Source organism: Emydura macquarii, unplaced genomic scaffold (assembly GCF_026122565.2).
Source record: "Emydura macquarii macquarii isolate MOO-44397 ecotype Brisbane River unplaced genomic scaffold, CSIRO-AGI_Emac_v2 contig_3295, whole genome shotgun sequence".
NCBI classification, from domain to species: domain Eukaryota; kingdom Metazoa; phylum Chordata; order Testudines; family Chelidae; genus Emydura; species Emydura macquarii.
The window spans coordinates 2017417-2041614 of record NW_027133432.1 but is presented as its reverse complement, the minus strand read 5'-3'; the positions used below and the strand labels follow the sequence as shown (position 1 = coordinate 2041614).

The following is a 24198-nucleotide window of genomic DNA, read 5'->3' as shown; positions in this document are numbered from 1 at the left end:
AAATCATCACCCTAATCTCATTGGCCATCCAACATCCTGACAGATGAAAGGAAATGTGACAAAGTCAGTCCATCAGTGGTGCTTAACAATGGTATGGGAAAAGAGCTCAATGTGCAAGCGGAGTCCTTCCCACAGTAGCTACAGGTCCACTCATCAGTAGGAGGTTGAAGCACACTATGATTTCTGGCTCATCGGCGGGCCTCAAGTCTAAACTCTCTGATGGGTCTCTGCAGTGACTGCACCAGTCTTAACCCGGTTTCCCCAAACTGAATGATTATGGGCAGGATTTTCCCAGTTGTCAGTGGGAATGCTGAATTTCTTGAGTCCTTGCTTGATCTTGTCGCTGTATTGAAGCTTTGGCCTTCCTCTGGGTCTAAGATGGTTCTTGAGTTGGCCATAGAGCACAGCCTTTGGCAGACGATCTTGAGGCATGCGCTCTAGGTGTCCCAACCAGTGAAGCCTGCGAACATCCAGCATAGTCTGCCTAGACTGTAGGCTGGTTCTCTCAAGGATCTTGTTGTTGGTGATCTGTTGGTCCCCAGTGACTCCAAGGATTTTTCTAAGACGGCGAAGGTGGAAACTGTTCAATCTTCACTCCTGTTTGAAGTATGTGACCCAGCTTTCACAACCATAAAGGAGGGTATTAAGGACACAAGCGTGATAGCTGGACATCTTTGTGTTCAAGGTTAACAATTTGTTGTTCCAAGTATGTGAGGTAAGTTTGCCAAATATGACAGAAGCTTTGCTGATTCTAGCATCAAGTTCCCTATCAACGTTAAGTGAGCTGGTAGGAATTTAGCCAAGATAGCAGAAGTGATCCACATTGTCCAGAGCGTCATTATTGAAATAGATTTTAGGTAGAATGCTGGTACTTTGTGACATGACAACCGTTTTCTTGATGTTGATTACCATGCCAAAGTTGGTGCATGCATCAGAGAACTTGTTTATCATGACCTGCATCGGATGAATTAGAGATGAATGCAGCATCTTCTGTGAAAAGTAGATCCCAAATAGTAAGCTGGGTGACATGCTTTCTGCTCTGTAATCTTCTCGTGTTAAACAAGGTGCCGTCCATCCTTGATTAAATTAGTATGCCGGAATGATCATTTCCAAAGGCATACTTAAGAAAAATAGAGAAGAAGATGCCAAAGTCGTTGGGCGCTAAGACGCAGCCTTGCTTCCTCCAAGTTTAGTAATGATTTAAGCATACAGGCTAGGTCCTCACTAATTAGCTTCACTAATTGGGTTAGTTTGATGATGTTTCATTTTCATATTGGATGGTTACCTTCATTCCTTCATGGAACTCCTTGAATAGGGAGAGAACCTTTTGTGAACAGCCTAATCTACAGATGTCCTAATTTTTACATTCTGAATTGTTGAGGATCATATGAAGGGATAGAAAGGCTTGGTTAGACTCTAAAATCCAAACAGCAAAAACGGGTTGCAGAGCTGGACAGTTACACACAGTAGTCCCAATTAGTGAAGCTATGATGATTTACATCAGTGAAGATCTAGCCTATATGCTTAAATCATACGAATAGATCTCATTGGACCTGAACACATCACTGAGAGTAAATGTAGGACCCCACAAAGCTGTTTTACAGTCACACTTCAGAATGTACTCATTGCAAAGAGAGACAGTTTTAAGAGTAGTGGAATAATTACATTAACAACATCAATTACAGGATGCCCAAACAAACTCATTTGCAAGGTGTTGTTCAAATCAGTAAATAAGGAAACTGGATCTGAATGCTATCATTATTAACTGATTTTTTGAGGGTGTCTGAAATCACTATAGTAACTGCATTGGAAATTACAGTGCCTCAATTAGCCTGCCCACTCCTTAACTACTTAAGAATTGTTATGATGAGAATGAGTAATGAGCACATACAGTGATTACCATAAAAAGTCAACATTTGTCAACAGTCGCCATGCAGTGGAGTCTACCTAGCATGCTGCTGTTTGTCTGTGTTCTTGGAATACAAAATAACCGTGGTAACTCTGTGGTGTCTGGTGACTTTTTAAATGAACACTATTGTGCCCCAAAAGCTATCACTGGCCCATAAAGAAGTATATGAATAAACATGTGTTATTCATAGGTTCAAAGGTCAGAAAGGAACATTGTGATAATCTAGTTTGACCTCCTGTGTAACACAGGCCATAGAGAACTTTCTCAAAATAATTCCTGTTTAAGATAGGATATTTTTCTAAAAGATATTATCTATCTTGACTTAAAAATTGCCAGTGATGGAGAATACACCACAACCCTTGGTAAATTGTTCCAATAGTTAATTACCCTCACTGGGAAAAATGTGTGTCTTATTTCCAGTCTGAATTCGTCTAGCATCAGCTTCCAGACATTGAATCTTGTTATATCTTTAACTGCTAGTTTGAAGAGCCCATTATCAAGCATATGCTCCCTTGTAGGTTCTTAAAGCTGTGATCAAATCACTCCCTTAGTCCTCTCTTTGTTAAACTAAATAAATTTTGCCCATGAGTCCCTTTTCTAACCCTTTCATTATTTTCGTGGCTCTTCTCTGAATCCTCTCCAGTTTATCAATATTCTTCTTGAATTGTGGACACCAGAACTGAACCCAGTATTCCAGCAGTGGTTGCACTAGTGCCAAATACAGAGGTAAAGTAACTTCTCTACTTCTACTCAAGAGTCACCTGTTGATGCATCCAACACTCGTATTAAATCTTTGGGCCGCAGCATTGCACTGTGAACTCATGTTCAGCTGATTATCCACCATCATTCCCAAATCATTTTCAGAATCATTGCTTCCCAGGATAGAGCCTCCCATGTTGTAAGTATGGCCTATATTCTTTGTTCCTAGAAGTATAACTTTACATTTGGCCATATTAACACATTATTTGCTTGCACCAGTTTACCAATCATAGGATTGTGGTATCTCAGTATCATACTGTAAATACTTGTCACATACTGGCTGTAGATGACCACAGCAGCAACAGGGTATTTCACGCCTAGTCACAGCCAAGCTTCAGAAGAACTATTAGTAGTGAAGTATGGCAATTCTCAAGAGGAAAACAAAGATACAATCATGTATTTGTTAACACTTTTTTATGCCGAATAAATCCCAAAGGAAATAGTGATCCTGTCAATTTTTGTTTATGATGGGCCTATTTTATGCCTCTTCCACCTTGTTGATGAAAATATTTTTAAAGCATAAATTACCTTACTCTGTTTAGGGTGAGATGGAGTTTAATGTGGCTGTGAAATTGTCTTGTATTCATAAGTTTCACTTACCAGAATGAAGAGGCAACGAGAGGCAAGTTTTGTGTGCTCAGGAATGGTAGAAAACACTGATAAAATCAAGCAACCAAACACAAGAAGAAAACTGAAAAAGAAAAGAATATTAAAGAATTGTTAAGAACAATGAATAAATATGTCCATCGATTCTGCATTTCACAAATAGGAGCATTTAATAAAATGGCACTATATTATGCTAAGTAACAAAGAAATGTAGGTAGAATTACATATTTATAAACTTACAAATTTCTAAATAGTAGTATAATAAAAGGGTAATAGAATTAAAGGAAATAACACAGGAGTCTTTCTCGGTGAGATGACTGAGTATGCTTGAGCTGTCTCTTGCTATTCCAATCTGAGAAATACACCCAGTCTGAACTTGTGTCTAGTGTTGGATGAGATTTTTTGGAGATAATGTTTTTTCATTGAAAAAACCGCAGATTTGGATTGGTCAAAATATTTCACAAATGTGGGTTGAATTTGCTGAATTGTTTTGGTTAAAAAAAACAATTCTAAAAAAGTCAAACATTTTGTTTCAATGTTTTTGAAAATTAATATTTCAACTTTGATTCTAAATGACTTTTGTTTCAAATTTTACTTCAATTTTATTTTTTTTGGTAAGGTAAAAAAACAACCCCAAAACGATACCAAATATTTTGTTTGTCCCCAAACATTTTTTTTCCGGTTCATCCACTGAACCCAAAATATTATTTATTCACACATCTCTACTAGTCTGAGGGGTTTTGAAGAAAGATCATCAATAACAGAAGCTTTCCATAATCTGAAAGATCCCTTGATGTTGGCCACAAGATTTCTCCACTACCACCTAAGGTAGATCAAAGAGAGCAAAGTCACAGACTGTCTCACTGCTTTGTATGACAATTGGGCACATCCCCTAATGCTATGACTGTAAATTGTCATTTTGAAAATTATCACATTTTGAAAAGAGAAAATAAAACCTGATATAAAATCCTCACTAAGTATTTTTCCAGTCAAAGAAAGGAAATATCTATCTTGGCTACAAGCTGACGATTCAAGTCAGAGCTGAGTATTCATAGACCATGATTCAAGAAAGGAAACTATTACATTTAAATAGTATAACAAAATGATGGCAAAGTTGCAGGAGCAATTTGGAATGCAATTTCAAAGACATGGGTTCCTAGAGGACAAATCAGGCAGCATCTGCTTACTGCATGTTATGATATTCTGAGGTTTTTTTTAATTGCAGATGATACAGGTAAATGTACAGTGTCGGTTTAATTGAGTTACATGTAAGGATATGATTTTGTCATGGAGATCACAGATTCCATGACTTTCCAGACTTCCGTGACTTTTTCTGGGGCAGGGCTGAAGCAGCTGTCAGTCCTGGGGCTGCCAGAACAGCAGCTGCCCCAATTGCGGAACAGCTGTTCCATGGCCAAACCCTCATCCATCAGCTGTTCAGGGCCAGCACAGGCAGCCACAGAACAGCTGATTAGCGGAGGCCAACCCCCACTCCCCAGCCACTGCTGCCCCAACCTATCTTTTCTTTCCCCTCAATCCTGCCCTCCTGTCCACCCACCATTTTTAGTAAAATCACAGACAAATGGTCTGTGCATTTTTGTTTATTGCCCGTGACCTGTCCGTGACTTTTACTATAAAAAACATGACAAAATCTTAACCTTATTTATATGTCATATCAAATTCATGTATAAGAAGATAATGATACAGCATGTCTGAGCCAGTATGATCTTAATGATGCAGAAGACTCTCTACACAATGTTTATCTATCCAAAGGATAATGGTAAGATGGCTTTCTATAAACTGGTTGACTCTCAAATTTAATTTGCAACATTTTTCTTTGCAATTGGTATTTTTAAGTGAAATGTTGTATTAGTATTTCTATAATGAAATTTTGTATTACATTTTAGAAAAATCTTGAATAAGAACCAAATCCTGAAGTCCTTACTATGTTAATACTCAGACCCTATTCTAGAAGAATTTCCATCCACACTTTAATGGGAGTTTTGCCTGAATAACGTCTGATTATTAATAGAGTAAGAATTTCAGGATTTGGTTCTGTAGAAGCAGAATAAATAACATAACTATGACCGGTGGAGAGACAAGGTGGATGAGGTAATATCTTTTATTGGACCAATTTCTCTGGGTGAGAGAGTCAAGCTTTCTGTCTTTCTCACCAACAGAAGTTGGTCCGATAAAAGATATTACCTCACCCTCCTTGTTTCTCTAATATCCTGGGACTGACACAACTGCCATTACGTTGCATACGACTGATGGAGTTACACTGGATGTTCTGGTGACATAATAAACCAGAAGAATGAAGCTCAAATTGTTTGCCATGAGAACCCTAAAATAGAATTTATAGGGTCAAATTCTCCCTCCCAGCAATGTAATCAGGAATAACGTCAATAGAAGTCTACCAGACATCTGTCTGTCTAGATGTTTATATGGCATCAGCTATCATCTCTGTAACACGTGCTCATCAATAGAGTTTTATTTGCTGCGTACACCTAATGTGATTGGAGAATCAGGTGCATAGCCTCGGATTCAAAATTTGCCTAAGTGTGCATCTATAAATATCCCCCTGCTGCTGCTTCCTGCATCCCTATACTGGTTTTATTTCCACTCCCTTCCCCTTGTTGTAACTGCCCTTCTCCTTCACTTTGTTACTGTTGTCCTCAGCTCCCCCTTCCTGTTGTCAACTTTCCACCTTCATTTTCCTCTTGTGGGATACCTCTTCATTTCTATGTGCATCTCCTCTTCTTAATGTCTGTTTGTAACCAGAGCAGCCTTTGCTCCTTCTCTAGTAGCCCTGCCTTTGCTATTGATGCAGAAGCTGCTGGAGCAACCTTCCGCTTTTACTCTGATAGCAGTTACTAGAAATTTGGCAAGCAACAGGCTAAATTGTGGCTGTGAATTTGGAGTATTTTTCCGCTATGCTTAGCACTGTAGTCCACAAGTTATTCTATATTCACCTATACTGAATATGTCATTTACCATTTTTATTTTCTGCTCTTTTGTTGCAAATTGATGCTTGTGACCTTTTGTTGTATTAAATGTTTTCCTTCAAAGCAACAGACTTCAAGTACAGATGCAATTCTAGAACAGGGTCCAAATGCAATGCTGTAAAGACCTTTAGGGCATTACTTTCCTAAATGACCAGTTTCCACTTTCGGGATTGTATAATTTTAAGCCTACCAAATAAGGGAATCTAGATGAGTTACCGGATGGACAGGACTAGAAACACAAGCCCTCTATTTATACACAGAACTAGTTCAGCACTGGTAAAAACATCAGTGCAGTCTTCTCCAGATTGAGTAGCGTAACAGGGCCAGCTGCCTCCCATGCACCCCTTCATGGACCAGGATGGCTCTGCTGCACCCTGCCTCAGTTTCCCCTCCGCCGCCTCAATAACTCCCCAAAAAGGCTTTGACAGGTCCAACAAAAATAGCCCTTCTTGGAGTCTGGTTTATTAAAATAAAGTTCAAAATAATTCACAAAGTCTCAAACTAATTAAAACAGCCACTCCCAGTTCTCTCCTACTTACAGTCCTTCCACAGGTCTCTGCCTGCCATGTCCAATTCTCTGAGGCTTTGAAACATCAGCAGGCAAAACCTCCCCTCTGCTGTTGTTTCAGGGTCTCTGAAAGAGCCCTGCCACACTCCTTGCGGGCTTCTTACTCTGTGTAGTGTCGCTACAGCTTACTCTGGCGTCCAAGGTCAAGTCTCAGGCCCCTTCTGCCCATGGCCCCCCCACTCCACTCCCGCTCCATCAAACAAGGCAACAACTCACTTCCTGCAAACCATGAACTGGTTACAGTCACTAACTACCCACCTAGATAATCTAAAGTGACAGAAATTTGAGCATTATACATTATAGCGCTTGTACTGTTTTGCTAAGTGATCATCCTCAATACTATTGATATTCCACTAGTAGCTTCTGTGAACATTTGTCAATCACACAATAGCACAGCAAGCTGAAACAGGACCCTGCACAGGGAAGCAAGGTTTCCTTGCTGACTCATCCTGCTATCATGTGCTTTAACCCTATATAGAGACAGTGCAAGTAGTGCTGAGTTATACAACCAGGAAAATTCAGTGAGGCCTGGTCAACGCTGGGTCAACGTGAGATATGCTAGTTACGTTATGACGTACTTATGTCTATGCAGCACAGTGTCTTCACAATGCGACGTCAACAGGAGAGCATCTCCCATCAATGCTATGTTCCACCTTTCGGGGAGGTGGTCTAATTCAGTTGACAGGAGAGCACTCTACATAGACCCGCTCAATCGATGCCGCTGCTTCAATGCCTGCCAACGCGGCAGTGTAGACATGCCCTTAGTTCCCCTAGGCCATGAGGGGGCTTAGAGCCTCTCTCAGGGGCAGAAGGAAACAGGGCCTGGGACAGAGGAGGTTCTACTGGGAAAATGTGTGAACAACCAAGCCTCACATATAGTTTATGCTGAGGTTTATATTTTTTATGGTTGTTTGAGTTACAAATAAAGCCAAACTCAAGGAAGAAATTGCATGTTTCTTTGGACTCTAAAAAGTGTAGGCACATGTGTCCGGAATAGTTTGTGACTGCTCTGAACTACACAAGCTGTACTAGCATTCCAAAGTAATAGAGATGTAGGATATAAACAATAACACCACACTGTGCATTTTTTCACACTGAAAATAGCTTTTAATTAACCACCTCACCCCTCTTCTGCTTTAGCATCTGTACTGTGTCCTGTGTTTATTGATATTCCAGTGTTCCAATGAGATAACAATGGAGGGTTGTTATATAGTTGGTACATTAGCCAACAAAGGTGGGTGCTTTTCTTTTGAATTACTATTACCTTTTTGCTGATGACGCAGCATGACAACCCACACCAAAGCCCATCTCCAAAACCTCATGGACAATTTTTCCAAAGCCTGCCAGGACTTCAGGCTTACTGTAAGCCTAAAAAAATTTAACATGATGTGCCAAGGAGTTGAAGAACCACCCTCCATCAACATCAATAATTATGAACCTGAAGTGGTGAACGAGTTCACATACTTGGGGTCTATTATTGCAGTCAACCTTTCACTTGAAAAGGAACACAATATTCACATTGGAAAAAGCTGTCACAACAATACCTAGACTGAGCAAGAGGGTATATCAAAACAACAAACTGACAGAACATATACAAATCTGTGCATATCGTGCATGTATTATCAGTATTCTTTTGTATGGGAGCGGAACATGGACCTTATATTCTCCTCAGAAAAAAGGCTCAACAGCTTTCACATGCATTGTCTTCATTGAATTTTTGGAATCTTTAGAGACAACAACATTAAGCTTCTCAAGCAGGCCAATATACCCAGCATGCAAACACTCCTTAAATGTGTGCCAAAACAATAATGGGTGCATCCCAAAGGACATTCTATATAATGAATTGGTATTTGGGGAAAGATCTAAAGGGTGCCCAAAACTGCATTTCAAGGATGTGTGCAAGCAAGACCTCAAAGAAATGGACATGGGTATGGATACCTGGCAAGATCACTCTCAGGACCGCAGCCTTTGGAAACAAGAGCTTTATAAAGGTCTCAAAAGCTACGAGAGGAAGCAGTTCAACTTAGTAGAGGAGAAAAAAGCTCGCAGAAAGCAGAGCACAAAGGGTCGAAACACCACGTTTAAATGTGACAAATGTGGCAGAGATTGTCTCTCTTGAGTAAGTCTCTTCAGCTACAGCCACGGCTGCCATAAAATCCACTGAGTAAATCTCTAAGGGGCACATACCCATGGTCTCTTGAGCCTGAAGGATGCCAAGGAAGAATACTATTAGGAAAGAAAACCAAGCATGATACACGCTGGAATTGTTTTCATATTTTTTCATCATATATGAGGAAGCACATTTTTATAGCATTTACTAGACTCACTGAAAACTAATTCCACTCTGAAGATCAATTCTAAGACGACCCTGCACATAAACTGTTTTCTGAAGTACAGAAAAAGCAAATATTTGAAAAGCAACAGAATTTTATGACATGCAGAAGGGCAAAATAGCCCATTTCACACACTCGGCCAGCAAGCAGTTTTCCAGCCACCATTCAAAAAAACCAAACCAATAGCAGATACATATTTTAACCTTCACAGAGTGACACTTAAGTGGCAAAAATTCACCTTGGGCCTCTCCTGCTGTCTTTATTTCAGTAAATCTCCCACTGATATCAATGGGAGTTTTGCCTGAGTAAGCACTTTTAAATATGAACCCATTGTAATTACATCCCCCAGCTGACAAGACTATCCTCTGAACTGCAGAAGCATTGGCTCTCTTTGCTAAGAGTTTGTCTACACTTAAAATCCTGCAGCGATTTCTCACATCAGAATAGGTAATCCACCTCCCTGAGAGGTGGTAGCTATGTTGCTCAGGGGAGTGGATTTTCCACACTCCTGAAATATGTAGTTATGCCAACAGAAGTTGCTAGTGTAGATCAAGCCTACGACATGTCAGGGAGGGCAAAATAAAATGGATTGAGGACTTATAGTAACAGGATGTGATCTCCATCTGCTGAACTGTTCAAGTGATGATGCGTTATGCTCTAACTGTATCTTGCTTCCTTTATGTATATTTATTGAAAATTATTCTAATTTCTTTGTATTACAGTAGTGTCACCCAAAACTGGGGCCCTGGTAGAGATAGGTATCGTACAAACACAGAGTTAGACAGTCCTTGCTTTGAAGAGTTGACAGTTTAAATAGATGAGGCAGATAAAAGGCTGGAGAAAGGATGGGAGCGGGGGGAGGGAGGATGGAAAAGGGAGGCTGAAGCACAAAACGAGCAAGAGCTAGTTTCCCAAAGAAATGTAGGCATGGTGACACTGAGTGCCTAGAAAATCAGTGGGATTCACAACACCCGGGTTAAGTGCCTTGGCTCCCTGCAAAATGAAAGGGGAGAGATGAGGGGCTCAGAGTGGAGTTCACAAAAGCCAGCACATGCTAGGTGGAGAGCTGCCTAAACTAGCCAATGGGAGGTGCCAAGATGAGTGTGCTAAGCTCTGCTACCCCCACTTCTCCTGGAGATAGGTGCCTGAGTTTGGGCTGCAGGGAGATGTTCCCCTCTGCTTGGGATTCTCAGCTGCAAACCCTCTCTTGGCATTAGGAGCCTATTCCATTTTTGCCAGAAGCTGGGGGGAGGAGGCAGGAAGAATGAGGAGGAGGCAGCGGTGCCAGCAGTAGAAACATATGCAGAAAAAATTCTAAGTCTCAGGAGCTTTTACTGCAAACATTTAGGTGCCAAGTGAGTTTAGGTGACTACAGAGTTCAACAGCAGCTGAGGGTTTTTTGGCTGAATTCCAATGGAACCTGATTATGGGATTTAGGCACCTAAACTTGCAGTTAGGTGCCTAAATCCTTTTGTTAATCTAGCTCTCAGTGACTTGTTTGAGGTAACACCAGAAGGCTGTGTCTGAGCCAGGAAATGAACCCTAATCTCCAGTTCAATGCCCTAATCACAAAACCATTCTTCCTTTCAGAAAATGATGATTAACTAACATACATCAGGGGGATTGCTATCCAGGTGATCAGAGTGGACAAAGTATTAATTCATGAAGAACTAGAAAATGAGTAAAGAGTCAGAATTCATCTAGTCTAGCAATTTATGAATCAAAATAAGGTAAAGGTTTGGGAAAGCCAAGTGCACAATTTAGATTAGCCCTTGTGTAGACATAATTCATTTTGCAATTATCCATGCAGACGCAGGCCCCATAGCATTACATGGGCAATATTCTTAGAAGGATATTTTACCAAACTGCTGCTCATCCTTCAATCAGATAACTCCTTCATATTCATTTCTTCCAGAACATGCACATGAACTGAGGCAATAATTATTATTATAAAAGAACAAAACAAAAATCTTTGAATTTATCTATCCGGATATAAACAAATCTGAACTAAATAATCTTGTAATCTTATGCTGTAAACACTGTTTTCTCACTCCACCTCTTACCTACTCTTTTTCACTCCTACTCATCACATTGTGTCTAAACTTAGACTGTAAACTCTGCTGGGGAGAGTTTTTCTATTTGTCTCATAAAGCACTCAGCATGCTTTCAGGTGATGTCAAACCCATTAAACAACAGTAAAGTCATTAACAGTTTTTGAATAATTTCTGCAATTTATTTATCACAGACATGCTTTTCTTCAGAATGAAGCAACAGGTATAAGTTACTTTCTGGATTTTTGTTTTTTAATTTAAATATATATATTTGGTCGCTGAAATGGAAATGTCTTTCTCCATTTGTCTGAGCTCCCCTATATATCTCTAATTATGGAGCAAAGGAATGTGTTTCACCTGTTGTATTCAAAGAGTGAAACTGAATGCAGGTTAAATTGAACATGTAGAACTTTAGTAAATCCTGTGCATTGCTCCGTCCATGTGCCTGAGTTGCTTCCAGCCTAACTCATGAGCTTCCTTTTCCACGGTCGTCCCATTACTAGCAGTCCCTCCAGGGACCACTAACCCTCGGATTCTAGTTCCACTATTTGTGATACATTTTCTCCATTTTACAAACATTTAAATATAAACATTGAAAACAAATAATTGATCCTCTAGCCCCCACCCTGCGTCCCTTCAGCCAAAGGCTGTTAGCACATAGCCAAGTTGGAGTCTCGTCTTTACTATTAACTCAGCTGGTTTACACGGTCTTCGAGATGGTTTGATTTCCTCAACAGGCGACCACACCAGAAGTGATCTATCTCTGCCTCCCGGTCATCTATCTTGAGTCTGGCAAACTCTCTCTCTATGAAGTCTCATTTCTCCCTATGGGGTTGCCCTTTGGATGGTTCTCTGTCTCTGTTCAGTGAGGATTTTTGAGTCTGTAGGAAAACAGCGAGAGTCCTGTGGCACCTTAAAGACTAACAAATTTATTTGGGCATAAGCTTTTGTGGGCAGAAATGCATCCGACGAAGTGGGTTTCTGCCCACGAAAGCTCATGCCCAAATAAATGTTAGTCTTTAAGGTGCCACAGGAGTCTCACTGTTTTGCTAAAAACAAACTAACATGGCTACCCCTCTGTATCTGTAGGCTGTCTCTGGGTGTCGTGTCTGCTGACTTGTAAGTGCCTCTTGTTTCCTTGGATCATTTGTCCCTCTTGCATAGTCACCTTCAATGACCTAGGTGCCACCATACTCCTCATGACTGCTTTAGTCCACTGTTTCTGGTGTCTCTCTAGTGGCTGAATTCTCACAAAAGTGCCTGTCTCCAGGGCCGGCAGACCCTTGGCTTGTACCCAGTGCCTGCTTTCTGATTGTTGGCCATTTCCTCTCAGCACCGTCTCCTTCCTTCTCGCTGCAGCACATCTCCCTTTACTGGTAACAGGGTTTCTGTCATTTGTCCAATCAGTGCCTGAGCTGACTTGTTTTGACGCTCCTTCAGTGGGGTATTCCTTTGTTCCAAAAAATGCTAAAACGGTGTCTGAACCAGAAGAAACAGCTTTGTGTTACAGTCTTATGTGTTTTCAGAGCTGATTCTACCTTCCCTTAATTCTGTGGGTATGCTACAGAGGATAGATGGATTTATTCCTGACCACTAAACATACTGCTGATGCCCAGGTCTAAGGCATGTATTTTTTGAAAGACATGCCTAGAGAATGAGGTGGGGACAACAGGTCTCGGTCCTTGAAATATGATTCCATCCTGCACACTCAGCTCATCTTTAATTTGAAAATATGGTTCTGCTCCTACCAGTTCTTGGCTTTTGTCTTCTGGCCACCCTGCTGGTATCTATTTCTTGACTGCTGTAGTTGGACGTTCTTTTCTATAGCGTTTTTGCTTTCCCTCGGCTTCACCATTGAAGCTGCAGCATGTTAATGGATTCAATGTCCGGATTCCCTTCCCCCAACTCACTGATGCTGGGTATATATGCCCTGCTGAGGGTGTCAGCTAACAGCAGTAATTTTTTGGATAATATATCATCTCTAGTTGGTAGTGGTGGAGTTGCATCAATGTGGTCTGCAATCTCTTTGAAGCACTAAGAAGAGGCTTTGCTATGATTGTCTCTCTGTGTTTATGGTCTGACTGCACCATTACTAGATGGTCATAGGTATACTGATGGGATTGGCCATTCCAAATACAACAGCCAGAAGCTGTTTTTTTTCTATATGGGCATACCCCCTGTTCAGTCTCTCACAGGGCTCTGCTGGCATAAGCAATTGGCTGCTCCTGCAAAAGAAGTACACCCAATCCTTTTCCCAATGCATCACACTGGACTGGCAGTGGCTGTCCTAGTTGGTAGAACTTCAGGACAGGACATCTGTTATCATTTGTTTCAGCGTATCAAATGACTGCTGTTGGGGACCTGCTCTGTTCCATTCAACAGCCTGCCTTGTGAGCTGAGGTAGGTTGCACACCTGGCTGCAGTAATGGGCAGAACTTGGATAGAAAATTGATAATTTCTCTGAAACGCTATACCCCTTTTACATCCACTGGAGCTGGCATGTCTTTGACTGCCTTGATTGTGGTGAGATCTGCTTTCAGTCCGTCTGCTGTAAGCAGATGTCCAATGTATGTCAACTTCCGCAATAGGAGTCACATTTTTTTCTGAGTTGAGTTTTATGTTCTTGTCCCAGCATCGCTGTAGAAGAGCTTGCAGTTTTAGTCATGTTCTCATTCGGCTTCTGTGCCATTGCTCTCTTCACCTACAATAAAGCTATTCTCTACAATTATTTTCACCCTGGGAAATCCTTCCAGCACATGAGTGAGTTTTCTGGAGCAACCAAATGGGGTTGAAAAAGTTGTCAGCATGCTGGACTCTTTATCCAGACTTATGTGCCAAAACCCCTTCCTTGCATCACAGATCATAAAGATTTTGGCTTTGGGAAGTTCTGGCAGAAATAATAAATTCTGGACAATGGATAGTGGCATCTTTTCAATGCCTGGTTCAGTGGCTTTGGGTCTATACAGATACTGGTTGCCCTGGCTGTACTTGCCTCCACAGGTGCTATGCTACCCCTGTTCTGCAGACTTTAGAGTTCTCTGCATACTGAATTACGTAGTGCCAGTGGAATTTTCCTGTGTGGTAAGCACACAGATTCCAATGTGCAGCCTACTTTCAGTCATAGCTTTCCTTTGAGGCATCCGTCCCCACTGAAAACAATTCCAAAGGCTTTTAAAATTGTTTCCATTGTCCATGAGATTCTCCCTTTTGCTTCTTACACTGCAGCTATAAAATTCTAAGACTGCTCCCTGAACAGATCATGGCTGTACTCCCCAAGAAGGGTCTGTGGGGATTCCCATCCACCACAAACTTCAGTCAGTACTGTCTATTATTTTTTGAGTTAGTTATGGTGAGGTCACATTTTTCTGTACACTACACTATGCTCTCACTATATATTATTAGATTGCACCTGCACTTTGTAATGGGTGTGTTCAAGTCCAACTCCCACCAAGGAATCACACTGCAGGAGGCTTCATTATATAGTTGAAGTGTCACAGGACATTTCCCTATTAACACTGTTGCATACACAGAGGGGTATTGTCCCTTGTTATTTTTCTGTCCCAACAGCCTGAATTTCATATGCTCTTGGACTCAAGGAGAGAGTCATGTTGTCGTCACCGCTTTCTGATGTACAAGAGGGGGAAGGCACAAGTCTGATTGAATCTGAGAGCTTCTTCTGCTCTTGAACACGCTGCTATCATGGTTCAAATTGCCACGTTCTTGCAATGCTGTCCTAGGGAGGGGCACTTCTCCTTTATCTCCCATGGTAAATGCATCTCACTTTGGGTATGGAACCTTGGCCACCTACTCTCCTTTGTTGTTGTCTCACAGAATGTAATTCTCAGGGTGTGGTAACTCTAGGGTGACCAGATAGCAAGTGTGAAAAATCAGGATGGGGTAGAGGACTAACAGGCACCTATATAAGACAAAGACAGGAATATCAGCTCTGTCTCTATAAAATTGGGACATCTGGTGACCCTAAGTAATTCCTAGGGCTTTCATCTTTTCTCTTGAGGCTTCAACTGCATGCCATGAATCTAAACATCTAATGGGAGATTTGCTTTCCCAGAGCAGGTGGTGAACAAGTGCTGCAGACTATCCCATCCTGAATTAGGGAGTCTGTCAAGTCCCCAGAACTGCATGTAGCAGTCAGTGTGTGTAAGGTAGTAACAAATGGATCTACCCTCTCCCCTTTGACTTAGTCTCTCATGAAAGACCTGTGTTGCTCCACAGTTTCGTTCTGCTTTGGGGAGCAATAGATCCTCAGAGCTCCTAGGACTGCTGTGAGGCTTGAGGTAATGATGAGTATCAGCGTGCTGCAGACCTCTCTGCCTTGTTCCCCAGTTAGATGAGTAAGTTTTAGTTCCCTGCTATTGTCTTCCTCTTGCATGGCCGAGTCTGTGCACAGCTCAAACTCCTCCTTCCATGAGGTCCATCACCCAACTAGGTTTGTGTCTGCATACTCCAGGGCTCTGAGGGGGCTTCAGACTGAGTTCCAGAGCTCACATTGCCCGCTGCGGCACTGCAGAGAATGCCCAGAACAGGTTCATTTGTCTAATGAATGCAGCTTAAGTTGAACCAGCGGAATTGTATTAAACCCTGTGCGCTGCTCTGTCTGTGTGACCAAGTTGTAAGTTCCAGCTGAATGCCCTACATTCCCTGTTCCACTGATGTCCCCCTCAATAAATATTCCCTCCAGGGAACCTGGGTCCTTTGCCTCCAGTTCCACTGACCATGATACATCACTTAGCTGAAACTTAGAGAGAATTTCTGATGAAGTCCCAACAACAGGAAACAGCAAAACAGCTGCTCTAAGGCCAGGTAAGATAGAAGTATTCAGAACATTGCAAAAATAAGAATGCATAAAAACTTGTTTACATCTACTATGCTTTGATATACCCATTTTTACATTGATGGATGAAGTGAAGGAATAATGGATTGGTATAAGGACTTGCACAATCATCTTATATGCCTTGTCTGATGAAAAAGGAACTTTCAAATGCCAGTATTTGAATTGTGTGCTGCTTTGTTAATACATGGAGCTGGAATCGCAAGGTTATGCCAGAGAACAGGGATGCTGGGACAATTTGTATACTGAGGGTGCTGAAAGCCATTGAACCAAACTGCAAACCCTGTATATGATGAAAACCACTTTAAGCCAGGGGGTGCAGCAGCACCCCCAGCACGCCTAGTTCCAGCACCTATGCTAGAGAGTGCCATTGCAGGTGCAGGACAGACAGACCAAAATGTATTGTAATTATATTCAGCCTCTAGTGGTTCAATCTGGACCATATATTGGTTCAAGCTGAAGAAAACAGATGGTCTGTTCTCTCATGCATTTACTTTCAGACAGTAAAACATATGCCTTAGGCAGCAAGTTACTGTAAAATTATTCAGCCACAGCTATAGTGTTGTATTTTATCAAAAGCAGCAACTTCCATTTTGTTTCAGCAGAATCAGTTTTGATGTAGACCCTTTCATCTTATTTCCTTTCTTCTGAAAGAACAGACTAAATGGAAAAAGGGCCAATTCATGAAAGATAATAGAATCTCACATGTGTTCATATTTGTTCAAGTCATATCTAAAACTTTTGTGTTAGCTAATTAGGAACCAGTAATTCTGCATTTAATTAATTTGCAATAGAGCTCTACTTTATCTTGACATTTTATTGGTGGTTTGTAAAATCAATCATGTTCAACTTAAAAATATTCTTAAAACATTAGCCATGTAACATCACTATATAAATGAAATATGTACTCAGTGTAGAGTTTTAGAAGCTAATTTGCTACATAATTTAGCTAAAATTAAACTATCAGAAAATAAAACATCTGTAAACTGCTTTACTGCCTCTTTTGTAAATAATAAAAATGTATCTGTTCAATTACGTAATTAGATAATTAGACCACCAAAGTTATGTTCAATTATTATTCTGAGTCTAATTTAAATCCTATAAAAGTGAGGATACTCAGGATTATGGCTGTAACTATCTTTAAATCACTCTGTTTTCTTAGGTGATACAGCATATTGTATGTGGTATGCAAGATGAACAAATGTTTGAAAATTCCAGAAATTCTTAGCTATAATAAAGTGTTAAAATCTGGTCTCAGTTACATTGGTGTAAATACAGAGCTAATTCCATGGCTCAGAGAATACACAAAGGTATCTTAGAGCAGAGTTTGAACTAGTGGATTGAAGAATGGAGTTTCGGTCCTAATTCTGAATGTCTTTTCTTTGAGGGTTTAAATGAGACCTTTAATTCTCACCTGTAAAAATATATGTTTTTATTCCCTCTATCCTTGTAATATGTATTCAGTGCCCCAACTAGCCAGGAACTTATTAATTATTAGATCAATTCTGTATATGAGCTAGATTTTGAAATGTGGATACCTAGGATCTGATTCTTCAAAGTGCTGATTTGAGTGCCTCCGATATCTGTTTCTAGCAAAGTCAACAAAAGGTGCTGAGTGCTTCCAAGGAGGGGCTCAGCACCTTGCAGGATTTGATCTCCAAATGACACTTTTAAAATATGATTTAGTATTTGTTGGATGCACAAAACAAAACCCACACTTTCTGGCATATGGTGGGTAACTGCACATAAAAGTACCTCCTTAGTTATACAATAACTCATTTAGTACATGCAAATGTGAGTTTAGTTACACATGCAAATGTTGTAGTAGCAGATCAGACAACAATGTTTGAATGTATGACCCTATAAGTTTGCCACTTATTTTGCTGGCTCCCAAATTGGCATGCAACCCAGCTTCAAATATCACCTCATACTCAGAGGTAACACAACATAATGAGGGATAAACAAGACAACAGTAAGGGAAGATAAAGGTTGTACAGTTGGTCAGTGAGGGCTTTTTTGAATGATGCAGTCAAGAGTGTATGGTTATTATTTTGGGGACTCATTGGGAGAAGGCGTTACCAAATGGATATCCTAATTAGCTAATTTTATGTAGATGTTGGTGCTGAGATTGATCTAAAGGGTTTAAAGTAGACACAGAACTGTTTTATTGTAGTATAAGGAAAAGGCTCAGATAAATGCTTTTAGTTTTAATGTGTAATTTTCAAATAAAAAGCAACTCTTGTCCAAGATATCAAATGGATGGGCAGACTACAAACTCAAGAATATTTTATAATTCTCTCTTGAATCACTTAGTTGTTACCTAACAATTAGTTCTTGAAATACTGGAAAAAGTGTATGGTTAATAGGAGATAGTAAAGCAAAGATAGGAGACAGTAAATCAATAACAATGGAATCCATGAAGCCTACACCTCCCTCCCTGTTGTACACAACCAACCATTCATTCTCCATATGCAATCCTTTAGCAAAAAACCACATACAAAGCACTATGTCCTCGATGGATACCACAATGGAAAGAAAATCCTTGAAAGTTAATTTTTAAAAGGTCCATCTTGCCTAGATGAAAAACAATAAGCAGAGGAAAAACAAACTAATTTGCAGACTCTAATGTGTCGTGGACTACAACCGTATACTCTTTTTAAAAAACTCATGAAAAGAAGCTTAATAAGTGATCACTGTATCAAATAGCTAGAGAGCTAGATAAGGTGAAAAAGCTGAGAATGTTGGACAACCAGCAGATGCAAGAAAATCAGATTTAAATCATACATGGAGATCTTGATGTCTACAATTTTGAAATTAAACATATAAGGTGGCTTTAGTGTAGTGTGAAGCTGAGGATAAGACAGAAGAGCATTTCCAGGGTGAGAGAAGCAGCTCATTTGTCAGAACAAATATCCCAGAGAACATGCCAGGTGAAGAGTGAGAGATGGACAGACAAGCAAACAGAACAGTGGGGAAGACATGGCCAAAATACAAATATTTGACCACTAGTTTGACATCAGCAGAAAATTTAACAGCTTTCACTTTCATATGATTTAAGAAAGTTACTTTTCATAAGGAATTATTTTTGGGGTTGAAGTTTCTTATTTTATATAGTCACAGGAGTGTGCTGGCACACAATACGCAAACATATATACCTCTAAACACACACACACACACACACACACACACACACACACACACACACACACACACACACACACACACACACACACACCCCCCCCCCCCCCCCCCCCCCCCCCTCAGTAAAACTTCCAATTGGCTTGTATATAGGAAAAAAAATGCTCTCAGGCTGGGATCCAAATTAGATCCTGGAGCAAATGTATACAGTCAACATAGGGATGATGGGAGAATCTTAACAGTGCCAGTGAGTTCCACTGTTCTTCCTAATATCACTGACTAGTAAATTCCTTGAGGTCAGTTGAAATAATGTCTCTAACAATGATATGGAATGAGAAGCTCTAGGATATTCTGCTAGCCTCAGAAATAACCGAAAGTGAAAATGTCAGCTAGTCTGGATTTGGGGGGCATATTTACACAGGTCCTGTGGTATCATCCTTAAAAAGTAATCTTTTCAGTGTTTCTTTAAAACATATAACGCACTGCTGACATGGTGGAAAATAATACAGTTTAACAGTTTTGATAATGCAAGCCATGTGGATTAAATTTTCCATCATTTACAGTTTCAATGTGACTTGTTTATGCAAGAAAATGAGATATGACAAAGGTTATTACAATTTGTTAAAATTGTTTGACAAGAGTTGTGTGGAGTATAAGCGCTCTCCCATAGAAAAAAGCTCATAAATTTATCTTGTAAACTTTCATTTAAAATGACTTGCTCTTTAACCTTTTCTATGACTATAGGAGTGTAACACATTAAGGCCTAATTCTGCAAACCTTCTCTGTAAGAAAGCCTACTGAGCTTGTGCATGGAAGGTCTAGAGGATGGGGCTCTCAACTCCCTTAAAACATGAAAATACATGTGAATATGGTACTTTAAATGGTTTTTGTGTGTGTGTTATGAAAAAAATAAAAATGTGACACAACCTGCGTTAGAAGTTCTGTTTTCTGGTTAATTAACTGTTAACTTTTGTAGAAATACAGAACTTTAGAGAATATTAAACTTTTGCCAAAAACCCGAGGTTTTGCTGCCGATTGAACTCATCATTGTAAACCAATTTGAAAAGTTGTTTTTGTTTTGATAGGCTTTGACATACAGTTTTATTCACACAATATTTCCTTGTTAATTTATATATTGTGCATTCACTGATTTAAAAATTAGAACAGAACAACAATTCACATCATATGAAAGGGTTTAAATTAGCAGTGACACAAATGTTTGTAGACCTAAATTGATCTTCTTTGTTATATTTTTAGTGAGAAAATGAACAGTCAGTGTCTGCCAACTGACTGTGTTCCAGGATTAGCTTATTGTATTTGGCCTACAGAGGTAAGCAGTAAAGTGGCTAAAGCAGCAGAGCTCTTGAGACACCAAGTTAAGTGTTATTGTGTTATTGGCAGCAGATTTCATGATCTGGTTCACCATAGAGAAAAAATAAAGCATCAAGATAAATTTCTCTAGGGAACAGTAAGCACAAACACCATTCTCTGTCAAACATGTACAATAGAAAAATCCCTTTGGAATTAGTCTTTAATGGCACATGTTGCACATGTACAAGTGTTTAACAAAACACTGAGACAGCATATAAAGATTTCTTTGGATTGAGTCAAATGGCTTCATTTGAAACTGTTGTTTATAATCATCCTATTAGGATGCACTTGTTTGGAAGCATGTGTTTTTCCTCCAAACTGTAGCTCCTTTCAAATTGCCTAGTAAGAAGAGGTGTGTTGTAATTTTTGTATACTAGAATCCATGTCCATTTTCATTAGGAGCCAGGTTTGATGGAACTCCATGTAACTTTGCACCCACCGTCCTCTAAAATCTATGGAAGCTGACAGAAGTTTCACTGTAGCAGACTCAAAGAGAGGTGCATATGCAGGCCACAATTTTCAAATGGAAGTTCCTAAAGTTTATTACCAAAATCTGTATTTAGCCATAGTCTCAGAAGTGACCTGTGGGAGCTCAGTTCAAAAGGCAACCTCTGTTCTATTTTTGATTAAGGCCACTTACGTGACAAAATATGGATTTAGGTGCCTAAGTTTAGGTACCCAAGTTTGAAAATGTTGGCCTCAGTTCATTTACTAAAATGATTAGACACTTTTGGGTATGGTTGAACCACTTCTCTGCCTAGAAAGCTAACTCACTTTTAAAGTCCACAATGATTTTTTCTTGCCTGGTGTTGCACCACTGTACCTTTTGCCCCAACCTCTCAGTGAGTAATTTTTATAGCCCTTGTTCAGAGGGTTTTTTAACCATTACTACAAATGTCTGTAGCAACTTTCTCCATTTCCTAAATAAATAAATAAATAAATCAAATAAAAAATCCACTAGTCTTTGATTGTCAATAGTTTACTAAGGAAAATGTATTTGTTTAACTCATTAACATACCTTGACTTAAAGGGAATAGGGAGTATTTAAGGCTGAATGTTGTCTATAATCTTAGCGGTAGTCAAATTACTTTTGCACAAAAAGTACAAAATTTAGATGTAAAATATTGATTAAAAATGCTACCTCATTATCGCTTTCAAATCCCTTCTTAAATCTCTCTCCTGCCATGATGCCTACAAAAACACTGGCAACTGTTAGGTCACCGGTGTGCTGAAACTACAACCTCTCATGCTGATCAACATTGTCTCACTGTTTCCCTGTACTCATTCACCTATATCTCCCTGTCACCTCTTGTCTTATATTTAGATTGTAAGCTCTGTGAGGTAGGGACCACTTTTTTGTTCTGTGTTTGTACACTCCCTAACACAATGAGATCCTGGTCCATGCTTAGGACTCTTAGGAATTACAATAATAAATAATAATTAAGACAGCATAAGATTCAGTGGGAAATACAGCCTAGTACAGGGATTCCATTTCTTTTGTTTTAGCTAAACAGTGTAGCCTTAGTAACCTGTCAGACTGCATGGGCCTTTCAGATACCATTACTTTCCTTACCCTTTTAAGTTCATTAGCCAATTGTCATTGTTCATTCAGGAACAAACTTCACCTTCAGCTTCGTTCTCCGGAGCAGAGAGTTTTAAGAAGACTATCTGATATTTCAATACACAGCAATGCATTTCTATTTCCCAGGGCATGTGAAGGGGCCTAAGCTTTGTGGGAATTGTGCAGTAGGTCATGGGTTTTTTTGGGGGTGGGGAGGCTGTTATAGTGCTACTAGTTTCAGCTGATTTGTGTTTTGTAATGCACATCAATGTGCTTGACTGTTAGGTAGACATCTCTGGTAAAATCCTGGCCTACTGGATAGAGCACTGGACTGGAACTCAGACCTGGGTTCTAGTTCTTGCTCTACCAGGGGCCTGATGAGTGACCTTGGGCACATCACTTTGCCTCTCTGTGCCTCAGCTTTCCCATCTGTAAAATGGGAGCAATGCTATTTATCTCCTTTGTAAAGCATCTGGAGAACTAGTGATGGCAGGTGTTATAAGAACTTGGTATTTATTATTACAAAAGTCAAGGGGACTTTCAGTATTCAGTAGGAGCAGGATTTTACCCGTTTTTGAACATTTTTATCAATTTATAAACATTAATTATACCAAACAGAATCTGTGCATTACAAGCAAATCAGTCTCATAACCTCTCTTCTTTCTATTTAATATTACTTATGGTAAAACCAGAATTGAAGGAAGATAGCTAAGAAGTGAAACAACGGGTACTATTCTCTGGATAGATGTTATATAGCTTTTTCTGTTATGCAAAACTATCCATGTGAGTTTAACAACTTTTATAGAAGTATTCACCCCCACCCCATCATCTGAATGTGTTAGCAAATACAGAACCATTTGTGTCCTCAAGTTTCTAAATAATTATGGCAAATTATACAATCTTTAATTGTCCCTTGATGATTACCTGTTCTATTCATTCCCTGTGAAGCACCTGACATTGGCCACTGTCGGAAGACAGGATACTGGGCTAGATGGACCATTGGTCTGACCCAGTATGGCCGTTCTTATGTTTTAATGATTTTGTACAGTGCCCTCGTCTGACAAAAAACCCACAATGCTGAGATATTTTACAACACTCATTTTCCACAGTTTTTTCCCCACTCAAAACTGCTTTCAAGCAACCTATGGAATGCATCCATGTACACAAAGCCCTCCTACAGAAATGTTGATCTCCACACTCAATTTTTCAGGGACTTCCATTTTAAAATCTAGGCAATTTTGGGGGATACATTAATGTTTTTCCTTATTGTCTGCTAAATTAGTCAATATAATCTAAAATCCTGCCCGGATGCAACTGTGAAAAGTTAATAGGCACAACCTCAAATGACGGTATACTTGTTATAGGTAGCAGTGTAGGGACTGCAGCATCTTTTCTTTACACAGCAGGGACTACATGTCATGCAATGTTTGCAAGGAAGTCGGCTCCTGCTAGCATGTCTACTTTCCTCATACCAGTGGTATACTTGCGCATTCCTTTAGCTGCAATAATATTTCTGTTTTGGTAATGGGTTATTTTTTTAAAATGCTGACTAAAGTTGGAAACACAGGTTCTGCACCAATTTATAACAGAGTATGAAACTCACTATGATCACTTTAGTTATGGGGAGAGACTTCCCTTTCCAATTGTTTCCTTGAGCTTCTTAAACAGCTTCAAGATGCAATTCGTCTCCTTGGGGACACTGTATCCCGATGCTTTGACTTTCCAACATTTCATTTTACAGCTGTTTGCACTGCCTGCCAGGATTACTGGTACTCAAGAATGAATGGGATATGAAAGATACATATAAGTGCACAGCTTCCATTTTTGAGAAATATTGTGGAATCAATTACATTTGTATGTGCCTTTCATTTTAGCATTTTATCAGAGATCTATTTTCAATTATCATGGCCAAAAAATCTACAAAGGGGCTTGTAGCATCTAGCTTTGAGGCATCTAGCCACCCACAGGGTGATTTTAATCATGATTTTAAAATGAACAAGCAGGAAACCTTGATTTAAATAATTGATTTTAACTGTTTCACATTTGTA

General features: G+C 39.8%; 1 protein-coding gene across 1 annotated transcript in view; it reads right to left on the bottom strand.

Moving 5' to 3' along the window:
- The window catches only part of KCNQ5 (potassium voltage-gated channel subfamily Q member 5), a 174666-nt gene extending 160295 nt beyond the window's left edge, over positions 1–14371 (bottom strand). Inside the window, exons 1-4 of the mRNA XM_067532665.1 lie at positions 14344–14371; positions 12400–12710; positions 8112–8215; positions 3269–3359 (exon numbers count right to left, since the gene is read on the bottom strand). Of these exons, the coding sequence (XP_067388766.1) occupies positions 3269–3359; positions 8112–8215; positions 12400–12710; positions 14344–14371 (534 nt within the window). The remainder of the gene's footprint in view (positions 1–3268; positions 3360–8111; positions 8216–12399; positions 12711–14343) is intronic.
- Positions 14372–24198: the final 9827 nt, after the last annotated feature.